The sequence below is a fragment of the Oncorhynchus kisutch genome, linkage group LG3, assembly GCF_002021735.2.
Source record: "Oncorhynchus kisutch isolate 150728-3 linkage group LG3, Okis_V2, whole genome shotgun sequence".
Classification (NCBI taxonomy): domain Eukaryota; kingdom Metazoa; phylum Chordata; class Actinopteri; order Salmoniformes; family Salmonidae; genus Oncorhynchus; species Oncorhynchus kisutch.
The window spans coordinates 27,737,539-27,755,108 of NC_034176.2; the positions used below are offsets into that span (position 1 = coordinate 27,737,539).

A 17,570-nucleotide genomic window follows, 5' to 3' on the forward strand; every position below is an offset into this window, starting at 1 on the left:
GATCGGTGGCAGCTAGTAGGCCGGCGACGATGAGCGCCGCCCGAACAAGAACGAGGCACCATCTTCGGCGGGATTCTTGACATGGGGGTGGCAGCATCATGTTGTGGGGGTGCTTTGGTGCAGGAGGGACTGGTACACTTCACAAAATAGATGGCATCATGAGGAAAGAGAATTATGTGGATTTATTGAAGCAACATCTCAAGACCTCAGTCAGGAAGTTAAAGCTTGGTCGCCAATGGGTCTTCCAAATGGACAATGACCCCAAGCATACTTCCAAAGTTGTGGCAAAATGGCTTAAGGACTACAAAATCAAGGTATTGAAGTGGCCATCACAAAGCCCTGACCTCAATCCTATAGAAATGTTGTTGGCAGAACTGAAAAAAGTGTTTGAGAGCAAGGAGGACTACACACCTGACTCAGTTACACCAGTGCTGTCAGGAGGAATGGGCCAAAATTCACCCAACTTATTGTGGGAAGCTTGTGGAAGGCTACCTGAAACGTTTGACCCAAGTTAAACAATTTAAAGGCAATGCTACCAAATACTAATTGAGTGTATGTAAACTTCTGACCCACTGGGAATGTGATGAAAGAAATTAAAGCTGAAATAAATTATTCTCTCTACTATTATTCTGACATTTCACATTCTTAAAATAAAGTGGTGATCCTAACTGACCTAAGACGGGGAATTTTTACTCTGATTAAATGTCAGGAATTGTGCAAACCAGAGTTTAAATGTAGTTGGCTAAGGTGTATGTAAACCTCCGACTTCAACTGTATATACCTGTGATGGTGAGAAATGTTTTGTTGTCTGAATTACAGCTGTTAAGACCCTTTGGTAAGAATTAAACTTGGTTAAGCTTCCCTAGTGTCTGTGAGTTATTTACTCTACTTAAAATTCTACATTTTATGGACACAATGTTCTTCACACTAGTTATCGTTTGTTTTGTTTTTAATCCCATCCTTCAGCTACTCTCAACCCCTCCCGTCTATCTCCGAAGACCATCCAGTTCTGTTTGCCATGTTTTGTTCAACTGTGGGGTGCTGTTTCACAAAAGTTCTAAACCTTTCTATTCTCATAGTTTCTACAGATTGTAAATTAAAGAAATATTTTTACTTAATGTATTAGTATATTATTGATCGATTGACTTTTCAAATCACCCATTAGTGCTATCTGCAGAGTTAGCTCCAGGTAAATGTTGCAGGCGTTTATTGTATTTTTTGGGCTCATTGTAACTTTGTAGGTGTTCATGAATTGGCATTTCATATTTTGCAGCTTCATTTCAATAGCTCTTGTACCACTCACTGATTTATTGATTTCCTCATGCATGTGAAGCAAGTATTGACTCTGCATCTGAAGTTGACATCCCTCACACACCGCCACTGATACGGCTTCATCTGTCCTCCTCTCTTGTCCGCTGCAGAGGGGCTCGTATCTGCTACATATTCCATGAGACCTTTGGCCTCACTCTTCAGTCTATCGATCCCCTGGGAGGCTCAACGGAGCTTGACATTCTCACTGCAATCCGCAATGCTACAATAATAACCACCAGCTCCAATCTCATATCAGCTCCAATTGAATTGTCTGTGTGTAGGTTAAACAGATCTTTTGAATAGTTTTCCATTAAAGCTAATGGATGTAGAGAAGCACATGAGTTATGTTAACAGAGGGCTTTGTGTGTATGGTGCTTCAGGGTCCGCAACCGGCCTTCTTTGTGCCTGAGATTTCCTTTGAGCTGCTAGTGAAGAGGCAGATCAAGCGCCTGGAGGATCCCAGCCTGTGCTGTGTGGAGCTGGTCCACGAGGAGCTACAGAGGATCATACAGCACTGCTCCTCCTACAGCACACCGGTACGCTACACACTGCACAACACATACTACAAAACATTCACTTAAAGCTATGACAACCCTGAAGCAAATGGTAATATAATTGTATTCTGGCATGCTGTGTGTTTGTCAGGAGCTCCTTTGGTTTCCCAAGCTGCACGACTCCATTGTGGAGGTGGTGACTAGTTTACTCAGGAAGCGCTTGCCCATTACTAATGACATGGTAAGACAGTTCATTTTTGTGATTTACTTAAATAAATAAAAAAATGAATACAGATCTTACTGAATGTAATTATTCTACAATTTAATGCTATTTCTTACTGGCCGTCTGTCGGTGTTTGTGGATGATTCCGAGCAGGTCCACAACTTGGTTCAAATTGAGCTTGCTTATTACATCAACACAAAGCACCCAGAATTCACTGATGGTGCTCAGGTCTCAGCATCTGTCAACAGGTAATTCTGTCTCAACTCAAAGCAGATGTTCTGCTTTCATGCATGTAGATGAGCCTAATGTTGACCAGAGGGCACGAGTGTGATGCTGTCTTTTCATGCCAGTATGGACTTCACTTTTAAGGAATTTCACTAAGCCAGTTGTGAAATTTACTTGAATGACTTTTAACATGTTACTAGAACAGACAAACTGAATTGAACCCCTCATTCCACCTATTTTAAGGCTGGCAGGATGGAGAGAAGTACTGGAAGAATACGAAAATGGCAGAGGAGAATGTACAAGTGGCAGGTTTCAGCAGCCCCGTGAAGGGCCAGGCCATCAACCTCCTGGACACAGTGAGTAGTGGAATCAGCAGTCAGAACTGACCCAGCGCTAGCATGTAGAGCATCACTGTATCAAATTAAATCTGTGACATTTTGTAACATCTGACCCCTTCTCTGTTTGCCAGGCGGTGCTGGCATCCTGCAAGCTGAGTACCCGGGAGCAGAGAGACTGAGGTCATCCAACGCTTCATCAACTGCTACTTCCTCATTGTCCGCAAGAGCATTCAGGACCGTTCAGAGACCAGGGCACCTAGGGGTGTTATTTATATATTCAGTTAGTGGTGAGTTGAGTTGAGCCTTGCCTGTCCTGGTGGGTTAGCTAACTGTGTGTCTTAGGACTTGTGTGTCTGCAGTGTGCCCAAGACAGTGATGCACTTCCTGGTGAACTTTGTGAAGTACCATCTGCAGAGTGAGCTGGTGGGCCAGCTGTACAAACATAACCTGCTGCAGGAGCTGCTCATCGAGTCCCAGGATACAGCACAACAGAGGACAGAGGTGGCTGGAGGTACTGTATGGGTGCTACTGGAATCCCTACTTACTGGGTGTAGACTTTCATGCACTTTATATTGTACTTTCTGTTTCTCCCTTTAACACCGGTATCCTTTTTCTTTCTTTCTTTCTTTCTTTCTTTCTTTCTTTCTTTCTTTCTTTCTTTCTTTCTTTCTTTCTTTCTTTCTTTCTTTCTTTCTTTCCTCAAGCTCTCATAAAAGGCAGCAACAACATAATCTCGGATATTCGGGAGACACCTGTGGTAGGTAGCCCAATGCAACTGACCTTTCCCCACTGATCACATGTCTTTGAGAGTGTAGGTGAGAATGTAAGTACTGTATGGCAATACCACTGAGCTCACACTGACCATAGCACATCCAGCTGTCCTTTTTGTCTGTCCACTGGCCTCTCGGCTGGAGGATTTTGACCATTGTGTCTCAGGCAGAGCTGGTCCATTGTATTGAGTTGGCCATAATGTGAGACACCCATGATCAAAAACAAAGTAAGTGCAACAATCGTCTGTCTAAATGTCTGTTGGGTCTTTTGGTTGTGGTTGGAAATGTGTTTTTATAATGTGCAGTATTAAGTTGTTTTCTAGGGTCTTTATTGCGTCATGGCACAGGTTGTGCATGTACTGCTACATTTGTTTCCATTGATGTATCTATTTATGGAAGAGTGATCTCAAACCATGATCCCAGTTTCTGAAAGTATGTGCGCCGAGTAACTATAATCAGCCTTTTATTGGTTTCTCCTTTTTATTTCTTTGTGACATTCTGTAAAGATGAACAGCGGGAGAGAACCAAACATTATGCACTATGATCCTGGTCTTCAGGGATGCTGCAGAGGTTTGGTTTGACCTGGTCTATAGGGTGGAGGGGTACAGTAGTTGTGAGCTAGAGCAGGCTTGTGTTCTTGATGCGTGTCATGTTTACATATCATTCCAGTTGTACATTTGCACTGTGTTTGTGCATATATTAGTCCCATAGCGAAGTCATATGTTCACAACAGAATACAGCATTTCTTTTCTCAATATGAAGTTACTAGTCAGGCTTTTCTTTCACATGTTTTTGGACAACTGAGACTACATCATTTATGAATAGCAGACACAAAGACGTGTGTGTGTGTGTGTGTTGTACAGCTAGCTTTTCAGGAAATGCAGGATAGTTATGGTTGAGTCCAACACTGATTTGAGGAATATAGCGGTGAAGTGTAGAAAGCCACTATGCAAAATGATTTTACTGTCCTTAGGCAGTCCTTTACTGTCCATATCTCAGAATGCATTCAAATATTGTACCCCATGTTAAAATGACCCCATGTATGCAATGTGCCTCATAGAGGCAGTGTTTTGTAGAGGCAGTTTCAGAAGTCTAGATCTAGTCCTACCCAGATGACAGGGATGTTGGTGTGAGAGACTAACATGGTTTTTGATTGAACTCATCAAATCAAATTTATTTATATAGCCCTTCGTACATCAGCTGATATCTCAAAGTGCTGTACAGAAACCCAGCCTAAAACCCCAAACAGCAAGCAATGCAGGTGTAGAAGCACGGTGGCTAGGAAAAACTCCCTAGAGTTTGGAGTGCATGCACCTGTAATTGTATTCTCATTTTTTAAATGTAGATCCCCAAGTGGAGTATGCCCATACAACTGCAGCCCTTAATTTGTGATTCGGTACTAATAGCATTGCGTGACGTTAGTGCAGCTTCCCCACCCTCCATCCATTTAGCATTAGCGATTCTAAAGTTTCTCTTAATTATTGACATTGTAAGTACGCATCTGTTCTGTTAGCCACAAGTCATGGAAAAGTTCCCAAAGGATGGTGTTTATTCTGAAAGACTAGCCTTAAAGAGACAGGCAACAAGCACCATCTGAGCAGAAACACTAACTTCTGTGTGATCAGGGAGAGCACAGTGTCTGTTCAGTACGTCTATCTGAATGAGAGGATGTGCTTGTGTGCGTTCCTATTATTTAACTGTACATGTTCGACTTTACAAACTGCCTGAAAGTGCTTGTATGCCAATATTTGAGATGCATGTAAGTTGATGGAATGATGTCTGTTCAGATTCGATAGACTCATTAAACCCTAACAACAACAGTCTGGTCTCTGTGAGATTGCTTTGCAGGATGTCCTCAATAATTGCTAAGATCTGCAGAGTCGTCCAATGCATCCCCATTCAGTCCTCCAGATGGCTGCTATGACTCACAGCAGTCTGGTATCTGTCGTCATTTCCCTCTGTTCCTACTAAGCAGGTGAGCTGAAATCAATGTAGATATGTAGGATTATTCTGAGGTAAGATGGTATCCTATGCAGCATCTTGAACAGGACAATGACATCGTCACATGTCGTCTCTTGTGCGTACGCACACGCTGAGCAAAGACTTACTGTATATTAGTTTTGAAAGCTTGAGATGGATGATGAAGTGATTGATTAAAAAGAATACAGGAGTGTATGTAATAAGACTAGAACATTATCAAACCACTCATTCATGACAGAAATATGATTAAGGAGATTGCAATACTGTAGGTCTACACCCAGTGTAGTACATCGGTCCATGGAACAATGGGTGTAAACAGTGAAGAATATGTCAAATCATCACTGTATCGTAATGAACCAAAGTGATGTGACCACAAGCAGCCCTATCTAAGCATATTATCCAATCATAACTTCACATTTCATGTTGAATAATGATAGCTCTGAGTCCCTTTAACACAATGTATTAGATGTGAATGCAGGGGAGGATTGGGGGAACAAAAAATAACACATTCTTGATGGGCTCAGACTCCTGGGGTTGAAATGATATGTCCTACACCTTGTCTTCAACTGTATGCAGTTACTCTGATTAACCTCCTGAACTACCCCCTCCCACTTTCCTCCTTGCAGAGCCCCGGCCAGACTATACCAACCAATTCCTCTCGAAGCCAAGGGGGAATCTGCTGCAGTCTGTTGGCAAAACCTTCACATTAGACACGTGTTTCCTGCAAAATAGAGCTGGAATCAGAGTCAGCCCTCTTTTTGTATTACCTGTTAGGCTGTGATGAGATGTATCCCATCACATGTAGTGTCCTTGATGCCCAGGGCTGTGCAAACCCTCCCCTCGGTATGCCAGTCAGGAGAGAAGCCTGAACAAAGCCATGAGAGAAGAGCTGCTGGGAGAGTGAAAGAACTGATACTCTCACTGACTGTCGCCTGGACAACCAGGCACAGGAGGGAGGGAAGAGTGAGAGAAAGGGAGAAAACAACAAAACATAATTGTCATGGTGGCCAAGACACATTGAGTCTTGTATCAGAGAGGCTGCACAAAGGTGCAGGCGCTCTCCCTAGTGGAGCTAGAACACTGAACATTAAACAGAGATCAACAGAGCGAATCAAGTGAACATCTGGAGAACAAGTTTGAAATGAAATTGTTCAGCACAGGTTTGCATCCTCGAAGGACTCCATAGGGCTGCACACCCCGTCAGTTCATACCTCTACTCATCAAGCTCAGGTAAGATTCTCCGGCTTTGCCGTACTCTGCAGTAAATGGAGCTCTCAGGTGGAAGTTTCAGAGACCTTAGCTTGCTGTAATGGGATGGTTTTATTTTTTTTATCTGTCGTCAAACTTCAAATGGCTCTGTAAATCTCCAGGCAATCACTCTTCTTCTGCGATCACCCACCATCTCCCCCAGGTGTAGCAGCAGTAGTGAGATTTCAGATTTGGGTTTATGGTACTTGCATGTGTTGAGGGGGTCATCCGTGTTTGCAAATATCAAACAAATGACTGTCATTACAGTAGGTACAAATGGAGCATGAGTGTAAGGTCTTTACACTTGAACTATGCTGAACCTTTATATCCTAGGGATCTGTGAAGAATAGAAGCATCACCCTCAGTGATTCCCCTTTAGTGATATACTCAGTGCTCATACATAAGCAAGGTCTGTCTTCTGGCATGCTGGGCTGAGATTAATGTCCCTTGCATGGTTTGTGAATTTGAACCATGCTGAATCTGTGGGGCAGGAGAAGCTGTGAAATCCATATCGGATGAGATTGATCCTTTCCCAAATGGGGAGGGGAGGAAGGAGAGCAGACTGGAGCATAACCTTTCTTACTGACAACAGCTAAAAATAGTATGTATGTATCCTCCTTACCCCCACTTGTGCACACACACAGGCATACACATGCATCGGCACATCCCCAGAAAGCAAGGAATAAAAGCCTTATGTGCCTCTTAGTGAGGGTGTGTTGGATGGCATGCTGGGAGTGTTTAGAGTGCCACATCAGATCCACAGGAGACTAACACTCAGCATAGACAGTACAGTACCAAGAAAACCACACACTGTCACACAACAGCAATAGTCACCAACTGGCATTCAACCTTGGGCTTTGGTGCTTCACATTCCATAGTCAACCCAAAAAGCTAGCATTTGGTCTGGGAGGACAGTTATATCTTTAGTTCTCTAGAAAGTTATTCACATAAGGATATTAATTCACCTTTCACTGCATTCTTTTTTTAAATAGTTGTATCAGGGTAATTGATATGTCACAGCATTGTAAATAATGTACAAAATGATCAACCTCATCCAATGAATTTGTCTTTGCTGTGGAAAAACCTGTAGTTGAAAATAACCTATAAATTCAGCTGGGCAGTGTCTACAATATGGGTCCAAAAATAAATGACAGACTAGAATGACAAAGTTCCAGAATCATGCTGATTGAAACGTTTGAGAATGCTTTTGTCGTCCATAAATCTATTTTTATTTCCCCACCTGCACAGCATAAATTGACTTCCTCTGCTCTCAAGCATTAAAGAAAAATGAAAAAGTTGAATGATTCTGGAAGCTTGTAAACACATTCCTCATTCTCGCTTCAGCCCTTGGAGTGTTACCCTGCAGCTGAGGCTTCTCTAATAAAGATATTGTATGGCTGGAAAAGCGGCGTGGCTGAATTGTCAAGAGGGGAAAAGAACGTGTCAGAGACCGATTATTCCAGGTTGCATCGCAGTAATCTGCCTGGTGGTGGAGGGATGCTCTACCGTACATCTATGTTATGTCTGTGTAACCGTGTTCTCAGCGACCACTAACATGAAATACACAGCTCTGCTTTAATAGCACTCTCTGCATAACCGAAGAGTGGTGTAAGTGTGAGGGGCCAGCATGGTGTTTCACCACAACTGATCAGCGATTCCAGGGATGTGGAAACAAACATGGCAGATATGGAAATGTACAGAGCTAGCTGATTTTAAACTGCCTTGAATATTAAACTGCACTAAACTGCCTTTCACACAGGACATCATCATTTGTTGGTGTTGTAAGGTGTTCCATTTCCCCTCTTTTTCTCCCTCTCCTTTCCCCTCTTTTTCTCCCTCAACAGACTGATCCTGTGTCTAATGAATTTGTCCTCTGCAGACCCAGATGTTCTCCCAGTGCAGACAGATGTTGAACTGCTCTGTTCTCTCAGTGAGGGTGTCCATCTCTGCTCTGAACAATGGCATGGCACAGGGTGGACTCATTGTCATGGTGATCTCCTTGAATAGACTGTATACGTGACTATGTGCAGGTGCAGTTGCAAATGTGTACAGATGGCTAGCTACTACGGCTGATAACAAATCACAATGCTTATTTTTGTTCTTGATCAACTGCCATAGGTTTACCAACCAAATTAACAATCGATTCAAATACACTTCTTATCGGAAATGTAAATATTCAAGACCCAGGCTGAAGAGCGATATGGAAATGATGCACCCACTCTTTTGTCCTCCCCGCCCCACCTAGATGACCCTGGAGCTAAATTCTAAAGATGGTAGATGACTTGCCAATTTGTCGTTAGCACGATTATTGCCACTTGAATACCAAGTTACTGCAGTATCCTGTGTTTGCAGAATACCAAGTTACTGCAGTATCCTGTGTTTTCAGTGGAGTGAAAAGAGGAAGGAACAATAGCTTAACACTACCAGAAGCTGTCCATCACCAGGGATAAAACCCCTCACATTCCACCTCTCGCTAACATTCCACACGTCTCTCCACTCTCCGTAATTAGACAAGTGAGATTATTTAATTTGCTGAAGATCAGACAAACCCAAGTCGACTGCTGACGTGGACAAAGACGCCACTGAGCACTCTAGGGGAAATATTGTTTTTTGCACACACTGAAGGAATGAGTGAGAGGCATGAAATTACAGCCAATACTCTCTAAGCCCCCAGCCTTAGTGTTCAGCATATTAAACTGGCAGACCGGTACACTGCTTTGGGCCCTTGAGACAAGGTCCATTTTCTTCCTAAATTCTCCCCTTGACGTTTCTGTCAGCTGAATAAGAACCCTGTGGGTCTTGGCTATTGAGGGACAGATGTAATGGCTGTGCTCTTGCTGGCTGTGTACTGCAGAATACCCTGTACCACTATTATGACTGCTCTATTAAATCACCTAGAGTTTATGTCTGTTTTTCTGCCCAAGGACAGGAGAGAATTTACATTCGGAGAGTGAGTGATGAGGAAGAACTGTGTGTGTTTGTGACAGGTGCTCCAGCCATGGACTTGGAAGACGAGACGTTGTTATTCCAGAGCAGCTGGGATGCTGAGAAAGAAGAGGAGGAGAAGGAGGAGGGCGGGGAGTCAGATACACAGATTAATGGGAGAACCGGCACCACTGGAGGCAATGGCGTGTGGGGAGCAGTGGGCTGGGTCTACACACAGCCCTGGGTGAGTGGTGTTGTCCTGGGAGTTGGAGTTTTTCTCCCCTGTGCCCTCTCTGCCTACATGTTCCTATACTGCCCCCCATTGGACATAGACCTTTCCTACAGTGCCTTTGAGGTTCACAGCCACTTCTCCGCTGAGCGGTTTGATGCACTCACCATTGCCATAAAGACTCAGTTGGGGTCCTGGGACAGACGCAGGCGTGACGTGGACCCCTATGACTCCACCACTCTACAGGAGCTGCTGTTGGACATGCTGGGTAGGCAGGGAGATGGAACATCCAACAGGACATCACATGGAGGGCTGACCTCAACATCTCTGAAAAAAAACTTGTTCAAAAGAGTAGTTATGGAACAGAGAGGAGATGCCCTGAGTCAGCGAGAGACTGAGAGGCATGGAGAGGCTAGGGGTGGTAAACTAGAGGTAAGAGACGAGGATAAAAATACAACTAATTTAGGAACATTTGAGAGTCGTGAGTCCATAGAAGGAGAGGGCGACAGGGACAGTGAGAGATCTCAGACTAGGATGCGCAGGTTTGCCCCCAACTACTCATACCTGCAGAGCCAGGCCCTGTGGAGGATCGAGCTGGTGTTTGTAGCTCAGGGTGGGGTGGACAACAACATCTTCACCCCAGAGCGTCTCCGCACCATCCACCACATAGAGCGTCTGCTCATGCAGCATCCCCAGTTCCAACAGTTCTGTTGGAAGCCTCTGGAGGTCCTGAGAGACCTGCCCCTGGGCCCCTCCTACTGCTCCCCTCCAAGCTCCCTCCTCTCCTACCTCTTCCCCAGTGAACGGGGAGGCAGGATCTACTACGATGGCATGGGACCCAACCTGGCTGACATCCATGGTGAGTGATGTTTAAAAAACTGGGCAACTTCTGTAGGTACAGTTGCTGCTCTGCATGATTTAGTAGGGAGCTCTTCTGCTTGAGGGAGATCAAGCAGAATATTAAAGGGAGCAGGCAGCGACATTACCACTTTGATCTTCACTTGTGTTTTTATTCCCAGGTGCTCTGAGTCTAGCGATCACCCACCCACAGTTCTACTGGTATGTGGATGAGAGTCTGGCCCCTGACCGGCTCTCCTCCTCTCTCCTGCGCAGTGAGATCCAATTTGGAGCTCCACTGCCCTCTTACTGCTCCCTCCAGGACCGGCCTGAGGAGCAGAGAAGCCGCTTCAGGAACTTCGTGGTTCAGTACGCTGACATCCTGGCTCAGCAGTCCACCAGGTGGGTTATGGCTTATGGGCCCTCTGCCAAGGCTGATGATACCCTGTGTAAGCTTTAAAAGAACCACATTCTAAAATACATAAAATAGCCATAAGATGAACTGATGCTGTTTTTAATTTTAAACTCTCCAGACCAATTTTAATTAAGCATAATCAAAGAGTCCCTCCTTTCATGACACCCACATTTCATGACACCCACTATTCTTTCATTCTCTTGTCGCTGTCTCCTTATCTCTGGATATGTGGGGTGCTAGCCAGGTGAAGGTGTTGTATGGGGGCACAGAGCTGTTTGATAACGAGGTGAGACGGACCTTCCACAGAGACATGTTGCTGGCGCTGATCAGTGGAGGCTGCATCACTCTGCTGGTCTATTTCCTCACCTCCTTCTCAAGTAAGGTCCCATGCACTCTCCCACCTGCATTAGATACAACATGCATGTTAATGCAACATTTCCTATAGGTCATGTGCTGTTATACATGGTATCTGATAAGCTAGCATCAGTATAGTATTCTTATTATTTTGATACCACATGCATGAGGTCTCGCAGTCAGTCACTTTGGTGTGTCTCTACAGTGTTCCTGACATTCTTTGGGCTCACTAGCATTGGTCTGAGCTGCCTGGTCGCTCTTTTTCTCTACCATGTGGTCTTTGGGGTGAGATACCTGGGCATCCTCAATGGGGTTGCAGCCTTTGTGATCATTGGCATTGGTGAGTGACAATATGAAAAAATACTAGAATTTCTCTCATGACCAAACTAGTTGAGAAACGACATCTTTGTTACAGATAACATTCCACTCTTTCTTCTGTTTCCCCTCTGGTCTCCAGGTGTGGATGATGTGTTTGTGTTCATGAGTACCTTCAGACAGGCTTCCCACTTAGTCCATCCAGTCCAGAGGATGGTGTACACGGTGAAAACAGCTGGCCGGGCAACCTTCCTCACCTCCTTCACCACCGCAGCCGCATATGCTGCCAACACCTTCTCACAGGTACTCAGAATTATTGTCAGTCCATATTGTATTATCCTTCCAAAGGGAATGCACAATAAATGAATGTCTGTGAGGTGGAACTGTCTGTATATGTATCAATATGAAAAGCATTATGTAAATGTATTGAGGTCTTTTACCCTTCCAATCAGATTCCGGCCGTGCATGACTTCGGCCTATTCATGGCCCTCATCGTCAGCTGCTGTTGGCTTTGGGTGTCAATCCTCATGCCCGCTGCCCTGTGTATCTGGACCCAGTGTATTGACCCCCAGGAGAATTCCTGTCTCAAATGGTGTGATCCCATCTTTCCTACATTTTGTGCTAGAGAACAGAGTTCCTATGGTTGTGCTGCTTGCCTTTTCATTCTGTTTTCCTATTATGAACAAAGTGTGGTTCTAAAGCTGTATCTCTCTGATACACTTCCTCTTAAAGGTGGAAGGCACTTGCAGGACTGCCAGTGAGCCACAGTCCTTTGTCAGATGAGGATGACGATGTGATCCTACTGTCAGTAGAGATGGAGCCAGGTGAGATCCATATCTGAACAGAGATAAATGAATGAAGGGCAAAATAATGAAAGGTAATAGAGTCCCGACACCATTCAGCTCCTCTCTCTGTCTCAAGCAGGCTCCTGTGACACAGATGTAGATGCAGCCATTCTGTCCCTGTCAGTGGAGACTTCTCTCTCACCACCAGAGCAGGGAACTTCAGGCATGGTCAGCATTTACCTTCAGTGGGCTCTGAGGCACTGGGTGGCAGAGCCAGCCGTGGAGAACCGTAAAGTCATTCTAGGTAAGGGCTCTGTCTGTCTGCAGCAGTTGGAAGGACCACCATATCTCATGATGCCCATAATCCTTTTTCAACTTTTTTCAGCAATGTCCATGAGTTTTGTATTGGCTATCCCTGAATCCTCCTCACAGAACAGCTATTTAATCGTATTCCTCTCCCCTCAGTGATCCCCCTCATCTCTTACCGACCAGTCTTTGTCTTGCTGCCAATAGGAATCTACTTCCTGGTCCTGCTGCTGTCTGCTGGGTGCTGCTGCCTCCTGCGGCCGGCCACTCATGCCCCGTTACTGTTTCGTCCAGACACCAACCTCCAGACTCTACTGGGACTGAGGAACAACCTAAGTGCCCAGGGCATATCCTGCCACATGTGCTCTGGTGAGATGTCGCCATCAATCTGTGTGATGGAACCCAGATGGGTGTAAAGTAAACTGATTCCACCACTTTAAAGCCAAATGAAACTGGATGTAAATGTCTTTAAGCAACATTTCAATTAATTTTAGACTGGGATATTAATTTACAGTCGACTCTTGGTAAGAGCTGACTCCATTGCATTATTATTCTTGCTATGGGTATTTGCATGCTCCAGTTCAGTGCTCACATTTACAACACTTCCAGGACATTGTATATACCAGGATAATAAACTCTGCCAATCATTTAGCATTGAATCGAAATGTCCCCTGCAGGTCTGTTCATGGAGAAACCTCATCTTCTGCACAGCCCTACCCATACTACCCCCTCCGTGGCTTGGTATCACCCCCATCAGCATACCATAAACACTTCAAACTCAACTCTACGGAGCCCAATCACACCAAGCACTTCCTCCATCACAACAGGTACTGGATATTATGTTAACATATCAAAACAGGATCCACATGAATATATCCCTGTCAATGTTCTGTCAGTGTTTGAATGTGTAGCTCCATTAATCTACTGCGTATACTACTACTGTATCTTTTCATGACAGGGCCTCTGCTGACCGTGTATGTCTCTAAGCTGGATGTAGGCGCTTCTATCACTCTGTACCGCTTCTCTCTGAATACTAGCATGCCCTCGCCTTGGAAAAGCCTCAGTCCTAGGAATGGAGAAGTTCCATCCTTTCAGGTTAGATGACCCCAAAATAAAAATGCGGTATTACTGGGTTATGATTGAATATCTAACTTCTGATAATCAGCTTCATCATATAACTTCTGGTGTCTCTAAACAGGCTTACATTGAACCTCACAGCAACTTCAGCACCCACATGACTGTGTGTGTGTCCCACCCCAGCCCTCGCTGGATGATCACTTCCCAGTCATGTGACCCACGCCACGGCTGGAGGTCAGAGTTCAGCTTCTATGTGGCATCGGCTGAGCAGCAGCACAGCAGGTAAAAGGAATGACGAGGGACAGATTGAGGAATAGAGAACAGTCAAGCTGTTTGTGGTCAAACTGTTAACACAGCTGTCCTTGTGCCTTCTAGGAGGCTGTATTTTGCCCAGCACAAGCTTAGTCCTCATCCAAGCCGAGTGTGTGCAGAACCACCTGGTTGTGTGATCAGCTCCGGCCCTGACGGACCCACACGGGGCTACTTCTACACACCGCTCCCCACAGGTAAGAGCGGGAGAACATCTGGAGCCAGAGGACGTCAGGAAACTGCATGAATACTGAAATAAAAGAGTGTACTATGAATTGTTGCTTATGAATGTGATGGAGTGACCTTTTTCCTAATTTGTACCTTGTTTCAAAGATTCCACCTCAACGAAAAGGTCCAGGACCTCCGGTTTTAACCCCTGTAGTGGAGGTGGCTGTGGCCAGCCAGCAGTCCGTCCTCTGGTTGACACTGGTGCCATGGTGTTTGTGGTTTTTGGAATACTGGGAGTCAACCGCACCCAACGCACAGACAACCACGTCATTGGGGACATGGTGAGGGGCCAACTGCGAGACAATAAAGATATGAAGGTGTAATTTAATTATCAATACTGTTTTAGTGGTTTTTATTTTCTTTAAAATGCTCTCCATAGGGCAGTGTGATATTGGATCCAAACTTTGATATCTTCCAAGAGATTGGTCATCTCTGCCAAATCTGTAAAGTCATCAGTGCTAATAAACAGCTTGTGAAGCCGGGAGGAGCCCAATGTCTACCCTCCGGTACAAACTGCACAGGCACAGTCAAACACATATAACAGCACACATACACAAACCACATTTGATATGAGTTACATGTGTCCTCTCTCTCCCTCTCTTCAGGCAACAAGCTTTCTTCTATCCTGCCCTTACTCCACCCAGACTGCCACTCACTCCCTGAGCCCAACCTGTTGCCAGGCCAGCTGTCCCATGGGGCCGTGGGAACACACGGTGGCAGAGTGCGCTGGCTCTCCATGGCCTTTGAGTCTGTGAGTGCTAGCCACTGTTGTACTTGGTGTATACTACCACCTCTAATGTAGTGATATAGCCCTGATCTGTGCCTGTAACTGAGCCCATGTCTTTTTCATCTGTCTGTTCCTAAGACCACCTACAAGGGGAAATCCTCTTTCCAGACTCGCTCAGACTTCCTCCAATGGGAGACCTTCCTACAAGAGCAGCTCTCAGCTCTCCCAGAGTCCTCTGCTCTACGGAGAGGTTTCCAGACATGTGAGCACTGGAAGCAGATCTTTATGGAAATCATAGGCAAGTGGAGAAGCCAGAGGACATAGCTGTTCAATATCCAGGGCACAATCAAATCTTTTGACTGCCTGTCAGGCAGCTAATAAATATATGTAAAAGATTATTATTTCAGTCCTTCTGTGAATGTAACTTTCCTGTGCTGACTGACTCCATCCTGGGTTATATGTAGGTGTGGAGAGCGCCCTCTGCAGTCTGCTCCTGTCCCTGGCCATCTGTGTGGCAGCGGTGTCTGTTTTCACTGCCCATACGCTTCTGCTGCTGCCAATACTGCTCACCATTATGGGTAATCAAGATTATTTTTATCAGGATGGCCCATTGTGAATAGACTGCGGAGAAAGGTCTCCAATAATTAGATACAATGCATTATTGATGTGTCATTGGGTGTAATGTAAGAGGCAGTCATTAACTGTTGTAATGTACATACTGTATGTTCTGTGGTTTTAGCCGTGGGAGGATTAGGGGGTCATCGGTCTGTCAGTATGTGATTGTGATCTCTTGACCATATGCAGGGGTCATCTGTCTGGTGGTGGCCATCATGTACTGGCTGGGCTGGGAGTTGGGGGCCATGGAGGCCATCTCTCTGTCCATCCTAGTGGGCTCCTCAGTGGACTACTGCCTGCACCTGGTGGAGGGCTACCTGCTGGCTGGGGAGACCTCAACAGCCACACCAGAACACACTATGGTACGTACAACACAATCTGATATGCATCTATTATTGGCACATGAGGAATTTAATTTACATATTATATATTCTACTGTTAGAGAGCCAAACTTGGTAAATGAAGGATTTGCCTTGAGTATATTCTGTTTACTTAAAAGTCATTCTGTGATGAATGCCACCGGGTTTAATGGAATACGCCTGAGGGTTATAATGCATAAAGAGAAAAGACTCATTATATTAATGTGTTTGTATTCTCAGGATCTGTCAGCTAAAAGGCAGAGACGGACCCTAGACGCAGTGAACCACGTAGGAGTTGCCATAGTGTCCAGTGCTGTCACCACAGTCATTTCAACCATCCCTCTCTTCTTCTGTGTCATCGTGCCTTTTGCTAAATTTGGTCAGATCGTGGCCATAAACACAGTAGTATCCATCTTGTTCACCCTGACTGTGACAGCAGCCATGTTAGCCACCATGGGCCCTGCCAACTTCCACAGGCCTCCCGGTGCAGTGCTGAAGGCCAGCCTGGCAGTACTGGGTACCACAGCCTTTGGCGTTGCCCTGTGCTGGGCAACTAGGACCAGTCCCTGGCACACAGTAGTCACCATGTGACCACAAACTCAACCACTACTGTTACCTCTGTAAGCAAAACTAAGAGGCTTGGTCTAAACTTCAGTTTATCATTGTTCTATACATGCAGCTGTAAGGTTTCAGATACGTAAAAGCATCTTGTTGAAGTAGACCATTCTTCATGTGGATAAAGTTGAATCATTTTTTTACCAAAAGAACAGAATGTGGTCTCTTGAGAATAAATAGTCTGCAGAATAGGTTTTGGTTTCTGTGGATGCAGCCTACTGCCCACAGAAGGAGATTACAGTGTTGATTTAAATACTGGTTGGATCCACGTTGTTCTATTGTCCATGTTACTCTGTTCCTGAGAATATTTATTTTTTTAGAAAATGTCTAGCTTCTCTGACCTGCTATTAGCACTAACCTCATCTCTGATGGTTGGAAACCACACTTTGAGGTCCAAGAAGACATGTGTTGAATCATAATAAAAATATGAATCATTGTCATGCACTCCCTTATTCCAGTGAAAAGCCTATCACTCACATCACACCTCTTCACTTGTCTGATTGTTCAGAAGAGAATGTTGCGAGTCAAAAGATTATTCAAGACAAGGCCAGTGTAAATTGGGAAGATTGTAAAAACTAGGATAAAATGTGCTTTACTTTACTGGCCTCACTCTTGTCCAGTCTACATGTGTAGATATTAGATGTAGTGTGAGATATACCATTGGGTTCTTGGTAACCTCCACGACCAAGGAAGGCCCTTCTCCCTGATTGCTCAGTTTGGCCGGGCGGCCAGCTCTAGGAAGAGTCTTGGTGGTTTCAAACTTTTTCCATTTAAGAATAATGGAGGCAATTTTTGGTACCCTTCCCCAGATCTGTGCCTCGACACAATCCTGTCTCGGAGCTCTACAGAGAATTCCTTCAAACTCATGGCTTGGTTTTTGCTCTG

General features: G+C 44.9%; 1 protein-coding gene across 5 annotated transcripts; it reads left to right on the top strand.

The window, feature by feature from the left end:
* The first annotated feature begins 1,719 nt into the window (after window positions 1-1,719).
* On the top strand, window positions 1,720-17,121 carry LOC109879424 (protein dispatched homolog 3). 5 transcript variants are annotated; one of them, XM_031819897.1, is made up of 27 exons: window positions 1,720-1,847; window positions 1,957-2,046; window positions 2,182-2,276; window positions 2,497-2,609; window positions 2,723-3,102; window positions 3,296-6,571; window positions 8,469-8,579; window positions 9,577-10,602; window positions 10,763-10,982; window positions 11,236-11,372; window positions 11,555-11,689; window positions 11,807-11,967; window positions 12,117-12,256; window positions 12,397-12,488; window positions 12,586-12,753; window positions 12,963-13,124; window positions 13,433-13,582; window positions 13,714-13,850; window positions 13,954-14,114; window positions 14,208-14,338; window positions 14,475-14,650; window positions 14,749-14,875; window positions 14,975-15,120; window positions 15,235-15,394; window positions 15,561-15,674; window positions 15,901-16,073; window positions 16,311-17,121. In XM_031819897.1, exons 8-27 carry the CDS (start codon window positions 9,588-9,590, stop codon window positions 16,659-16,661), a joined length of 4,056 nt encoding a protein of 1,351 aa, XP_031675757.1. In that variant the 5' UTR covers window positions 1,720-1,847; window positions 1,957-2,046; window positions 2,182-2,276; window positions 2,497-2,609; window positions 2,723-3,102; window positions 3,296-6,571; window positions 8,469-8,579; window positions 9,577-9,587; the 3' UTR covers window positions 16,662-17,121. The 5 variants fall into 5 exon arrangements, with proteins under 5 accessions (XP_031675757.1, XP_031675760.1, XP_031675758.1 ...); XM_031819900.1 differs by having other exon boundaries at window positions 12,589-12,753; XM_031819898.1 differs by lacking the exon at window positions 8,469-8,579.
* Window positions 17,122-17,570: the final 449 nt, after the last annotated feature.